Below are 12,989 nucleotides of genomic sequence, written 5' to 3'. Positions count from 1 at the left end.
AATGGAGTTTGAAATGTCTCAACTTAATTACAGTTTAATCGTATGGAAGAAAACCTTGTACATTATATGTGTTAAAAAAAAAAATCTAATACATATAACCTTACTTGTTGGTAAAAATCTTTCAGAGGACACAGCAAAAACATGGCAGTGTTTGTTGATCTGACCTCTGACCTCCTGGCTATGTTGCAATTAAAGGCAGCACTACTGTTGCACACCGTGTATTGTAAAGCACTGTGGATCAGGGGTCGAGCTACAAGTCTTTGACGTAACTTGGTCATTTGTCTCCCCCGTGTGGTTGAATATAGGAAGCAGAATTGCATCTAAGCAAAATATTATGGTTGTAATTGCATCATATATATTTTTTTTTTTAACAGTAAAATTGGTGAACATTTGCGAAAACATGATTACAAGTAAAGAAAAACAACTGAATAATATTTTATTTCATTTACGGCATGTGCTGGTTGTAAAAATAACATTTGCATTCAAAAATGCTTTAATTAACACTTTCACTGTCACCACTGACTTCCTTGTGACATTGTTGAGGTTTTTAATGACACCTTTTTTTTTTTTTCTCTGTGAAAAACTTACCAAGTGTCTAAAAATACTTCTCGGGTTTTTCCATCTGCAAACTGAAAACTAGTCACTAGTCAAATATGGTAACCCCGGAAAAGGAAAAAAAAAAAAAAAAAAATCACAACAGCATTAGATTTGCCGACTGTGTGCCGACTGTTTTATGGTCTACGCCTGTGATGATCTCTGCATCAGTCTGCAGCACGAGGAAAACCAGATCTAAAGCTTTTCTCCATAATTCCACCTTCACGTTAAAATTATCGTAGACTTTCCCTGCTGCCGTTTCATTTGATTTCATATCAGGGGACATCGTACCACCCTGCGTTTCACTTTCCAGCAAGGCTTTGGTGCTAAAGTTTGATGCCGCATTTGAGTTTTGCAGCTGCTGGCTCAGTGCAGTCCAGGCTTTCACTTTCGTACACCTTCCAGTGTTAACCATAACGGTGGAGATGTAGTCGATAAAGCCATCGGCCATGAGGTGCAGCACCACATGCCTGTAAGGGCTGGCTGCTCTCCCTGCGTTGGCTTGTTCGCCGCTCTCCCTGGAGGGCTTCACGTGGTGCTGCGCTCGTTTTTTAAGGTGATGAACGCACAACATCTCTATCTCTCCGGCGCCGGGCAGCAGCGCTTTGTCTTTCAGCGCGTGGTGCAGACGATACGCGCAAGCCCAAAACTGGTCCTCCAGCGCCTGCAGCTTGCCATGTATACAGCTGGTGAGGATCACTGTGACCAGTCCGGTGTTGTTGTTCGTAGAAATGTTCACGGCGACTGAGGACTTCTTCTCTTGGCTGCTGAGATCCCTCCACACGGCCGCCTGCACCCCAGAGCCGACACAGTGCTTACTCAGCTGTGTGGCGTAAGTCACGGGGACCGCTCCTGTTGCATCTGCAAAGGCCCTCAAAATGGAGGCCCTCACTTTCTCAACCACAAGTATATGATGAGTGTAGCAGCGCTGAATCAGTTTTTCACAAGCAACCCCGCTGACTAATATCAGATTCACACTCAGTTTCAACAAAGATGTCAAAACGCTTTCCAACCATTCCTCCTCTTTGCTTAAACTTCCCAAACCCGACATGCTTGTCACCTGTCTGACACCAGCTGGCCTGTTGAAGCCAAGGTGGCGGTACGTCTCAGATAAATCTCCGTTAATGAGAGCGACTTTCAAGCGCTGGTCCTTCACGTGCAGCGCAACTGAAGCCTGTTCGGCGGAGAGCAGAACGACACAGCCGGGTAAAACACAAGCACGTTCCTCTGGTAAACCAGGCAGGATGCACGTCACCACCTTAGTAATGTCAAATGTGCAGCGGCTGAAATCTTGCTCGCCGTTTTCTGTTTGCAACCTACTTGCCTCGACCACTAAACTCATTGAGTCATCACAGCCGTGGCTCACTGCCCCTGCAATGTGAGTGATGTCAACATCTTTAGAGTCCTGAGAATGAGGTCGTGGCACCGTGGAAACCTTTTCAGATTTGGCCTCATAGAAATGTCTGCTGTGAGTGAGCTTTACTCTTTGACGGCCACTGGTGTTGCGGGTTTTGTGACTAACTTCTGGTGTCTCTCGGGTAAGGGACGATACCTGTAAAGCCCTGCCAGCAGGTTTCTTTAACAGCTCACGTTCCAAAACCTGACACGTTGCACTGCAGTTCTCTGAGGGCGAAGCACAGAGAGCCGAAGTTGCGACGCTGTACTTTCTGCACACATCCAAGCATATATCCATCCCTTCTGACATCGCTGAGATAATGTGTGCTATCGAAATCCCTCTCTGAAGGCACTCCAAGGCAGCACGGCTCCATGCGCCCGCGAGAAACAGCAGGGACCCTGATCCTGAACGATAGACCTTCTGGTGTGACTGTACGGTCTCGTTCACCAGCTGACCCACTGCACAGCTCAGATCCAGGTTCTCCAGGAGGCGAAAGCAGGAGCAAACCAGAGTCGACTCCCCACTCGTCTCATCCTGGATGAACTTGTAGTTTTTGCTGGGGCCCAAACAGGAGCGCGTGGCTCCGGCCAGCGCTGACAGCTCCTGCAGCCCGACATGCTGCCGCTGGTTTACCACTGCACTTCCAAACATGACTCCACGTGCCTGAATTGTGCAAGAGCAGGTGAGGTTTTAACTTTATTCACATTCCAGCCAAAATAATAATAATAATAATAATAATAATAAACATTCGCTCACTACAACATGCAATTGTGCAATGTTAATACAGCCTTGGGCAAAGAAAGACATCATTAGTTTCACCATCAGATCACTAAAAGCAGCTCAGTGCCGCTTCACTGTGGGGCATAACAGTGATAAAAGTGACAAGGACATTGTATTACATGTCAACACCAACAAAAGGCAACAAGAGCAAGTAAAACACCTGCCAGGCGCTTGTCATGTGGTTCACTGCTGCTTTGAATTTGCAGGTTGTTCATATTTCTATTTTTTTTTTTTTTATATATATCCTTGTTTATAGTGTTTATATTGCTTACTGCTATTTATCATGTGTATACTGTATATTTCTTCTAAATTTGCACATTGACCTACCTCTATGCACATTTTATACACCCATGCACACGGTTTTTTCTGTTTTTCTTTTTTGTTGCACATTGCTTTTTGCACACTGGGTTGTACTTAGATCTTATTTTTTATTTTTTTTTAATCTTTTTTATTGATTTATTTAATCTGTAATCTGTGGACACTGCTGAAAAACTGCGAATTTCCTGCGGGATGAATAAAGTATCTATCTATCTATCTATCTATCTATCTGTTAGTGGATGAGGGGCATTAGCTTGTAAGCTAAGCTAGCTGCTAATGCCTCAAAAGTAGGACAAACACTAACTTTATTTGTGACTTCGGCTTGTCTGCCACGAGGCTGTCGTGGCTCCGAGAAGCAGGAGCGTGTCCACAAACATTTTTCCTGCAAAATAAACTTTATCCGGCCACAGGGGATGAAGCGGTACCTGCTTTGTTCTGTCCTGCACATCCTCCGCAGCCGAGCTCTCTCTCTCTCTGCCTGCGCGGCACAGTGCGCCTGCGCAGACTATGCCGGTTGCTAGGAGACAACAAACGATCTAAACCATTGGCCTGCGCTGTCCTGTCCCGCCCATTTAACTTTACGATTGGTCAACGGGCACTGACAGTGACGTTTTAGCCGCGTGTGATTGGATATCGTCCGTGTCACTTTACCGTGAGGGAAAAAAAAAAAAAAACTTACAACCGTCGCTGCTCACTTTGTTGACATCCGCTCATCACATAACAACAGTGAAGTGTTCCCGGGTTATTCACTGTTTCAAATGGTACACGGTGATATGAATGTATGGTATTTCGTAGCATTGTCTCTTCAGAAAGGATTGAAACTTTAAGCTAAAGTTGAAAAGTAGTTAGCCTGTAACTTTAGCATGCTAACGCTGTGTGTGTGTGTTTGGTGGCGGTGGCTAACAGAAGCTAACAGAGTCACACCAGTATGGCCGTCACTCTCCGCGATGGATCCTTTATTTTAGACCCACTCACTTGTTACAGGTGGTTATGTGTGTTCTCGTTTGTTTGTGCTAGGCCTCGGGTTACAGAAAAACAACTTCCTCGGCCAGCCAGAGGAAGAAAGCGGGACCCAAAGTCGAGCTGACCGAGGAGCAGAAGCAGGAGATCAAGGAAGCTTTCGACCTGTTCGACACGGACGGCACGGGCACGATAGACGTCAAGGAGCTCAAGGTGTGGTCCTGACCAGGGGCCAGACTCTCCAAAAAGTTCTTACTAATAATCTTTCGTAAGAGGAAAAAAATGAGAAGTTCATAAGAATGTTCTCAAGTGCTATTCCCCATTATTTTCTTAAGAACTGCCCATTATCTTAAGAACTTCTTAATTTGTTCCACTTACGAACTTCTCAACTCTCTACCTTTATGTAAACAAACAGCCTCGAGCTGCAACCCACAGCAGTTCCATCTAAAATACAACAAAACAATATCCATTATAGTCTCAACTTTGATTTGATGTTATAAAAGTGTTTTCTCAAAAATTGAGATACATACTTTGTGTTGGACAGCGACGATATTACTAACCTATTAGTTAATGGAATCTAAATATAATTGACACATGAGTGGTGACTGGTGGCTAAGCAAAATGTCCTCATATAGACTCAGAAACAATATACACTACTCACAAAAAGTTAGGGATATTTGGCTTTTGGGTGAAATTTATGGAAAATGTAAAATGTTCACGCTACAGTGATATTATATCATGAAAGTAGGGCATTTAAGTAGAAGCATACATTGGTGATTTCCTCATCTCAAACAATTTCTTGAGACAAAAGCCAACAACAGTGGTGGATATACCACAACAAAAAATGTCAGTGTCAATAACTTGTCATGTGCCCTTGAGCATCAATTACAGCTTGACAGCGACGTCTCATGCTGTTCACAAGTCGACTTATTGTCTGCTGAGGCATGGCATCCCACTCTTCTTGAAGGGCGGCCCTCAGGACATTGAGGTTCTGGGGTACAGAGCTCCGAGCCTCTACACGGCGACTCAGCTGATCCCATAGGTTTTCTATGGGATTCAGGTCTGGAGAAAGAGCAGGCCACTCCATTTGAGGTACCCCAGTCTCCAGCAGCCGTTCCCTAATGATACGACCTCGATGAGCTGGAGCATCAAACACCTGATGTGAATTTTGCCGTTAAACTCCTTGTTAGAGAACAGCAACTTGTGCAAAAAGTACTGAAACACTGAACAGTTGGACATGTGCATTCAAAAGTTTACAGAAGGTCACATTAAGTTCACCTGTAAAGGTTATAATGCATTTTAGGTTCATCCTGAAATTTCACCCGAAAGCCGAATATCCCTAACTTTTTGTGAGTAGTGTATGTGCCTATATGTGTCTAAATACTGGTTTAGATATTAGGCTGAATTACAGTTTAGATAACAATTATCACTATGTTAACATATACAGTGTCAAATTATTAAGGCATTACTACATTAATCTATGTTATATAATCAAATTTGGCTCTAAATTAATCAAAGATGTTTGAAAAATAGCTTACCTTCACACAGCATGTGGTTACTTAAGACGCCCTTTACCTGTCTTAAAGTTACGATACTATTTAAGAAAAATAGTAAGATCATTTCTTTCAAGAATCCCATTTATTCTTAAGAAAAATCTTAAGAATAAAGTTGAGAACATTCTTAGATCTTTTGTTTGGATTCTTAAGATATTTTGTTTGTGAATTCAAAATATCTTAAGATTCTTCTTAAACCCAAACTTAAGAAGAAAAGTGGTTCTTAAGAAGAAATTTAATCTTAAGAACCTTTGGAGAATCCGGCCCCTGCTGTGCAAATGTGCCACACACACATACACACACACACACACACACACACACACACACACACATGTCGGTTTCCATCACTTCTGGGGACATTACATTGACTTACATTCATTTACATTCATCGATGCACACTGGTTTTATTGGCTTTTTATCATCTATTTATCATCTGGGTGATATTTATTTATTTATCATCTGTTTACACTGTAAATCATCGATGCACACTGGTTTTATTGTTTTTTTGCACATTGTTTTTTTGCACATTGGGTACTTAGATCTTTAGATCTCCAGGGTCATCTTTTATTCTTTATTTATTATTTACTTATTCTTTATTTTTGATTTACTTAATCTTGTACTCTGTGGATCCTGCTGAAAACTGTGAATTTCCTTCGGGATGAATAAAGTATCTATCTATCTATCTATCTATCCTGGAGATTTATCCTAACCTTAACCCTAACCACTACCCGCCTAACCCTAACCTTAACCTAACCCTAAAGTTATCTTAGCTTTAAATCAAGTCTTCACCCTAAAATTAATGATTTTCACTTATGGGGACTTGCTTTTTGTCTCCATAAGGGAGGCGAGTCCCCACAACGTGACTGTGTAAACAGATTTATGTCCCCACGACATTAGCAATACCTAGTACACACACACACCCACACACACACACACACACACACGAGTAAATGTCACCAAGCGATGAGTCCTCACACACTGGCTGCTGTGTTTGTGTGTGTGTGTGTGTGTGTGTGTGTGTGTGTGTGTGTGTGTGTGTGAAGGTGGCCATGCGAGCGCTTGGCTTTGAACCCAAGAAAGAAGAAATCAAGAAGATGATCGCAGACATAGACAAGGAGGGCTCCGGAACCATTGACTTCAATGACTTTCTCAGTATAATGACACAGAAAATGGTGAGTGAAAAACAGTTGTCATGGAATTGTGCTGAGTTTTTTTTTTTTTTTTTTTTTTCTCATCTGGTCTCGAAACTACAGGTCGACCACGGTGTATTTTTAAAGCCGATGTAATAACGATAGTTTGTGGCAGGAAAAAGACAGTGCCTTGTTAAACGGGTGGATATAACCCTCCCACATCACCCCCACGCCCCAAAAAATAGATTTGACACTGTCGGAAATGAGCTATATTTGTCTCATTAGATACTGGATAACTGGTGAACTGAGGGTCAAAGTCAAAACCAAAGCAATAAACAAATACATAAATAAATCTGCATCACCAAACATCAAACTCAAAGTAATCACCAAATAAATCTGGAACTGAAAATCAAACCTAAAAAAAAAATCTAGCCTGTAATATAACTCTGTGGGTGTGAGCTCTATTTTATTGATTGATTGATGAGCAATATCTCAACTTTAAAGCCACTAATTCCAGTGGAGAAGTTTCATAATTTAATGGAGGAAATGCAGTTTGTCTGCAGTGTTGAGCTTTACAGTAGAAATAATTTCACTATATTATTTTGGACTGCAGATTTTTTTATCATTATTGTGGCAGTATTGTTTACAGTATCTAAACAATTATTTTATTCATTTGTTGTTCATATGTGAACCATTTAAGTTACTTATTAATGTGCACTTTGCCGAAGGACAAAGTCATTTTTGTGTCATTTATCAGCCATCAGCCACAATCGGAGCTAAGTTCCACCAAAACCATCAGTTTGTAAAACATCCTCTTGGTGCCACTTTATCAGCCAAACCAATTAATCAGTCAACCTCTACTAGAAACTCTGATGTATTATTTGAATATAAAGAAATATTGGTCATGGAAATGTTGCCGTAATATTAGTTATTCTTGTCTCACTCGTAGGATTTCATTTGTAAGGAGTCTCTGGTAATGTGTGCAGAAACTGCTGCTCTAACAGGTTCTCTGTCTACTAGAGTGAAAAGGACTCGAAAGAGGAAATACTGAAGGCCTTTCGGTTGTTCGATGATGACTGCACGGGGAAAATCTCATTCAAAAATCTCAAGAGAGTTGCCAAGGAGCTGGGCGAGAACCTCACAGATGAAGAATTACAGGTAACGTGGTTCACACGGACACCCAGCCTGTTTTTGTCGTGTGGAAAAGACCTCTTTTTTTGGTTTGTTTTTCCTTAAAATGCTCTTAAATTTGTTAACACAAGTTTACAGTGTTTGATTTGAGTTTTCAGATATTCTACTTCCCACTGGAGCACCCATGCTGATACTGTGTGCAAAACTCATTATCAACATTCATCACCTCACAGTTTCATTTTATTCACATTATCAAGCTGCTGTGGGTAAATGGTTTGCTCAGGCAGGCAATTTCCAAAAGTCTTAAAATCAGAGGACTTTCAAACAGAAGCTGGTCACCTGGCAAAGCGGCTGCTAGAGCACTCACACACACACACACGCACACATAAACAAAATTGGTTTGAGCTAATAATCTCCCTCCCTTTTAATTATGTTAGAGACCTACAGGATGGTGGTTATTTAATTTCACAAGATTAGAAATTATCCCAATTCCAGAATCAGAAGAGTGGCTGTTCCTAATGAGGGCTTCTCTTTTCTCTTCTATTATTGTCTGCCCAAATGTCGTATTCACTTGTACAACTGAGTACTGAGTCAGTAACAGAGACGAGTGGGAGTCCACTGGACACAGTGAGACTCGATGGCTATCAGCGGCCTAACCTTTAGAAAAAAAGCCCAGCATACAACAGGACCGATACACATTACGTAGATTACATTCCTCTCATCTCTCAATTTAATAGATAGATAGATAGATAGATAGATAGATAGATAGATAGATAGATAGATTTACTTTATTGATCCCAAACTGGGAAATTCCCACGTTACAGCAGCATCAATAGAAACATAAAATAAAATTAAGAAGAAGTATATACAATAAAGACTAAATATATACAATAAAGACAGTAAGGACTAAGTATATACAATAAATTAACCTAAGAATATGAGATGTGAAATGTGAAATATACCGATGGTAATAATAAATATGAAATATACAGATAGTATGGCTTGAAACCATGAAACCAAGAAACCAAGTGGCAGAACCCTGGGATTCAGGAACTGATTCGGCCCCATGGAATCACCACTTCCAATAAATAAACTGTTAAACTGTAATACCTTTACATTCTTGAATTTAATGTGACAGAAGCAAATTCTTGTCCCATAAGATGAGTTATGTACCACACATTGTTGGTCAATTAAAGCTACACCAGAAGACATATTTAAGCCTCTTCTCTCTCATCCTGACATGTGAGGCTCATCTAACAGCAGGATTTCAGTACTGGGGAGGGGAAAAGGCACAAGAGTGACTGTTTGTGTTTGACCTTTCTGCAGCTGAATTTTGTGCTTTTTCTCCCCCTTTGATTTGTCAGGAGATGATTGACGAGGCAGACCGAGATGGAGACGGCGAGATCAACGAGCAGGAGTTCATGCGGATGATGAAGAAGACCAGTCTGTACTGAGCGTTCCGTCTCCGTCAGTGTCTTGTTCTTTTGAAGATTTGCCTTTGGTTCTCTCATGGACAGTTTATACAGTAGCTTTAGGAGCTTTAACCCTCTGCAGCTCTTTGCTTTGTAAATAAAGAATTTGAACATATCTTTGCACAGATGTTTTTGTACAATGCAAGACAAATAAATATATTTCATTACACTGTGGTTGGTTGTGTAGTGTGTTTTACCTGTAGCTTATATTTTCTCAAGGTTAGCACAGTAGCAAAAGGCTTGATATTCCCCAGTGAAGCTAGATGTGCATCCTGGAAACACTTGGCGTAGTTTTACTTTTCCCCCCTCCAGTTATTGAATGTAAATCCAACCCTGGACAACTAATGATGAAGCAGTGAACACCGTATCAGACATCGCAAAGCACTGCATGCTAAAAATGGCCCAAATGCCTTGATACAAACAGCGAAAGCCATATGACTAAGTCGACTTCGATTAACCAGAATGTTACTGTAGATAGAAATGACAAACGTGAACTGGAATGAGTAATCCAGTAAAAGTGACTCTCACTTCATACTGCTGCTAACCTAATTTATCATCTGCTGCAGGTTCACTACGCTGCTCTGCTTACATGACCATTTCATTGGAAAGATGATCCTGTGATTGATTATAATAGACAGCGAAAGTCTGGTTTTGGCCCAAACATCATACCTTGTTAAAATAAACAGGATATTGTAGTGACGTCTTTTTCCGCGCCGTCAGACGGCCGTCTATTATTTTCAGGATGCCTACTGTTGATTGTGAAAGTGGTGATAACCTGTTCTAGACAGCGAAGGAACATCAGATGGAAAATATGAGGAGGTTTGTCCCAAGATGAGAGTTTTACCTATTGAAAAATGTAACTCCTACTCATACAAAACTGCTTGACCATACAAAAAGAAAATAAATCTGGGTGTTTTTTTTTTTAAGGATAGGTAATCTAAGCCGTGGTTTAAAAAAAAAAATCACATCAAAACCTTCACAGAGTGGATTCTTTTTTATTCTATTCGTTCCTTTATAATACTTGAGAGACACTGAATGATAAACTAGAATTCATGATATTTCCCCTTAAAAAAGGATATATTGCACTGACTTTACACGTGAACCACAGCAGCTTCGTCAAACTAAAGTGGATGTGTGTAAGCTGTCAGTGTAATGCCACTGACTGCTCGCTCTGTACAGCCGAAGACCTGCAACATGGAAGTGATACAGATGAGGCAAAACAAAAAGGCAGTATTTCAAAAAGCTCATCATGTCTTACCTCACATGACTCAGATCTGTCCACCTCAGACTTGAAAGTACACCGCATTCCACGTTTGAGCAGAAAAACAGGTTACCGCTGCAGGGGCAAATCGTCTCTCTCGACATCTTCCTGGTTGGCAGTTTAGGCCATTTTGTCCAAACTGGTGCAATGAGAAGAAATGCCTTCATCCAAAAAGCTGTCCAGCCCCCTGAGACTTGCTGTTAAATAATACATCTTAATTCCAGAAAGCCCAGAAATGCTACTACATCCTGATTGCATAAAAAAACCCTGCAATACATCATTAATAAGTGAAAACCACACATGATGTTCTTTAAAACATGGTTGTAACTTCAGCAAAGGGCTTTACTTGCACAGAGCTGTAGGTGTCAATTTTTTTTTTTTTTTTTTTTTTTTTTTTGAGCGGATATCTGCCTTTAGAGCAAAACTTTCCAGCTGGAGTTGGATGTTTTTGTGCAGCAGCAGTTAACGTGGCCTTTAAGCGCTCCACAGCCCCTCAGCTGGGTGTTATTCCCCTACTCTTGTGGTTATTCGACATTCACATCTTTCAGTCTGTTAAGTACTCCCACTGCTCAGCTGCAGCTGTTCTTTTCCCATAAAATGATCAATTTCCAAAACAGCTAACCGTCGCAGGGCTGATCGCTGCTGGTAAAAGATGGCATATAACTGACTCCAAAAGGTCAAGAATGTGTCACAGTGCATGCAGCCTCCTTTTTTTTTTTTGCAAGCCCCCTTCTTCTAAAAGTCATGTTGAACAGAGTGTTATTCTCAGTAAAAACTGTCATTGTGCCTGGAAGAGGCCAGACGTGATTGCATGCGTGGTATGTTTGCCTTTTCACTTCAGCCACTTTCTTAATAATTAAGTATAGATCTTAAACTTATTTCTGGGTTATCTAACATCAGTAGGTGGTTGTAAAATGTTTTTGAAACTGTGACTATATTGTCATTTTCAGTGTTTTAGAGTGTGGTGAATCAACTCTTTCTGAGATTGTTGATTGCAATTATCTATCATCTAATTGCTGCTCCTCAAAGATGCATTCAAGCTGTTGCTGTTATTTTTATCGCTTTGAAGAAAACCTTTTAGTCTGTATACATATTGTATGTCTGTAACCCTTGTATAAAAAAGTATAACAGCCTTGAGGATGAATATTTGAGTGATGCTGGCAGAGGAATGGTGCAGCTCCGTGCCTCTGCCCTGGGGTTTTTCTTTCAGCTTTGCTTTTTCACACCTGATGCAGTTTTTGTGCCACACGCCGTCCTGCTCAGCCTGCGCAGGTAGATCTGTCGTGCTCATCAGCCAATCAGCATTAAGACCTTATCAGGCGAATCAGGCGCTCATGAGTGTTTTTGCTGTTTTTTAAACTTTATCTTACCCTGGGGGAAAAATCCCTGTACAGTCTAATTCTGTTCAGCTCAGCAGCTCTGCCATAAATTCCACCTTTTAGGAAAGTTAATCATGTTCAGTTTGCGTTGACATTGTGGAGAATGTGTGAATTTAATTCTGTGTTTATTACTGAGGCTGTAGTTTGCAGAGGTCTTGTACTGGACTACATTTTACTGAGAGGTGTTTCTAATTTTTTGTCCTCTTAATTTAAAATACATGAGGGGGGCAGAATAGTGGAAACAGCTGTCAGTAAAATGCAGTCCAGTCCAAAAGCAGCACTAACTATGAGCTCAATGCCAAACATGGAAGTGAATGAACACCTCTGTTACTGTGACAACAAGAAAACCTGAGCATTATAGGCAGCAGGAGAAGAAACTTTATGGCACAACAGCTGGATTAGACTGGATTAGATTATACAGGTGGAGCTGATAAAGTGGCCACTGAGTGTAGACATCTTTACACACATATATATACATAATTGTGTTTGTGTGTGTGTGTGTGTGTGTGTGTGTGTGTGCGCAGATAGATAGATACACACATAAAAGGGATTAGAGAGATAGATACGTACATAAGTGGAATTTTATTCTAAATTGCTCTAATCTCACCACTTTATTATTTGTCAGTGTTGAAAATATATTTTCACATCAGAGGGAAAATTATCATAATCATCATCAATCAATCATCAGATGGTGATCTGCAGCTCATCGAAAATCAATCAAAGTCTGAAACCCCCTGATCTAAATTTATCAGTACAATAAATAATTAGATATAAACCACAGAAAATACATTAAGTGTACAGTTAATATATTAATTCCTTGGATGCCTTTGGTCACCCACATGAGTGACTGTGTTGTGATAGATTAGGAGCTGGAGGTGAGCCTCTAACTCGGGCAGAGCTCCTGCTGGGCTCCGACTCCGGCTCTCCGTCGGTGGCTCTCTGGTCGGCCGTGGGTGGAGCAGCTCCAGGTGTTGGAGGTGCTTTCCATCCTAAACTTGCTTCTCTGGTTTTAACG

At 40.9% G+C, this 12,989-nt stretch overlaps 2 protein-coding genes across 3 annotated transcripts; one reads left to right on the top strand and one right to left on the bottom strand.

Annotated features, from left to right (window-relative positions):
• Positions 1 to 522: 522 nt before the first annotated feature.
• Positions 523 to 3,574, bottom strand: bbs12 (Bardet-Biedl syndrome 12). 2 transcript variants are annotated; one of them, XM_030062450.1, is made up of 2 exons: positions 3,514 to 3,574; positions 523 to 2,653 (listed from the first exon to the last, which is right to left on the bottom strand). In XM_030062450.1, the coding sequence occupies exon 2, from the start codon at positions 2,639 to 2,641 to the stop codon at positions 692 to 694; it is 1,950 nt and encodes a 649-aa protein (XP_029918310.1). In that variant the 5' UTR covers positions 2,642 to 2,653; positions 3,514 to 3,574; the 3' UTR covers positions 523 to 691. The 2 variants fall into 2 exon arrangements, with proteins under 2 accessions (XP_029918310.1, XP_029918309.1); XM_030062449.1 differs by having other exon boundaries at positions 3,393 to 3,547.
• A 160-nt stretch (positions 3,575 to 3,734) lies between these two features.
• Positions 3,735 to 9,508, top strand: cetn4 (centrin 4). Its single transcript, XM_030062451.1, has 5 exons — positions 3,735 to 3,849; positions 4,106 to 4,261; positions 6,645 to 6,773; positions 7,752 to 7,889; positions 9,227 to 9,508. The coding sequence occupies exons 1-5, from the start codon at positions 3,847 to 3,849 to the stop codon at positions 9,314 to 9,316; spliced, it is 516 nt and encodes a 171-aa protein (XP_029918311.1). The 5' UTR covers positions 3,735 to 3,846; the 3' UTR covers positions 9,317 to 9,508.
• The last annotated feature ends 3,481 nt before the right edge of the window (positions 9,509 to 12,989 follow it).

The sequence above is a fragment of the Myripristis murdjan genome, chromosome 10 (genome assembly GCF_902150065.1).
Source record: "Myripristis murdjan chromosome 10, fMyrMur1.1, whole genome shotgun sequence".
NCBI lineage: Eukaryota > Metazoa > Chordata > Actinopteri > Holocentriformes > Holocentridae > Myripristis > Myripristis murdjan.
The sequence above is the reverse complement of the archived record's forward strand: the minus strand, read 5'-3'. Positions and strand labels throughout refer to the sequence as shown.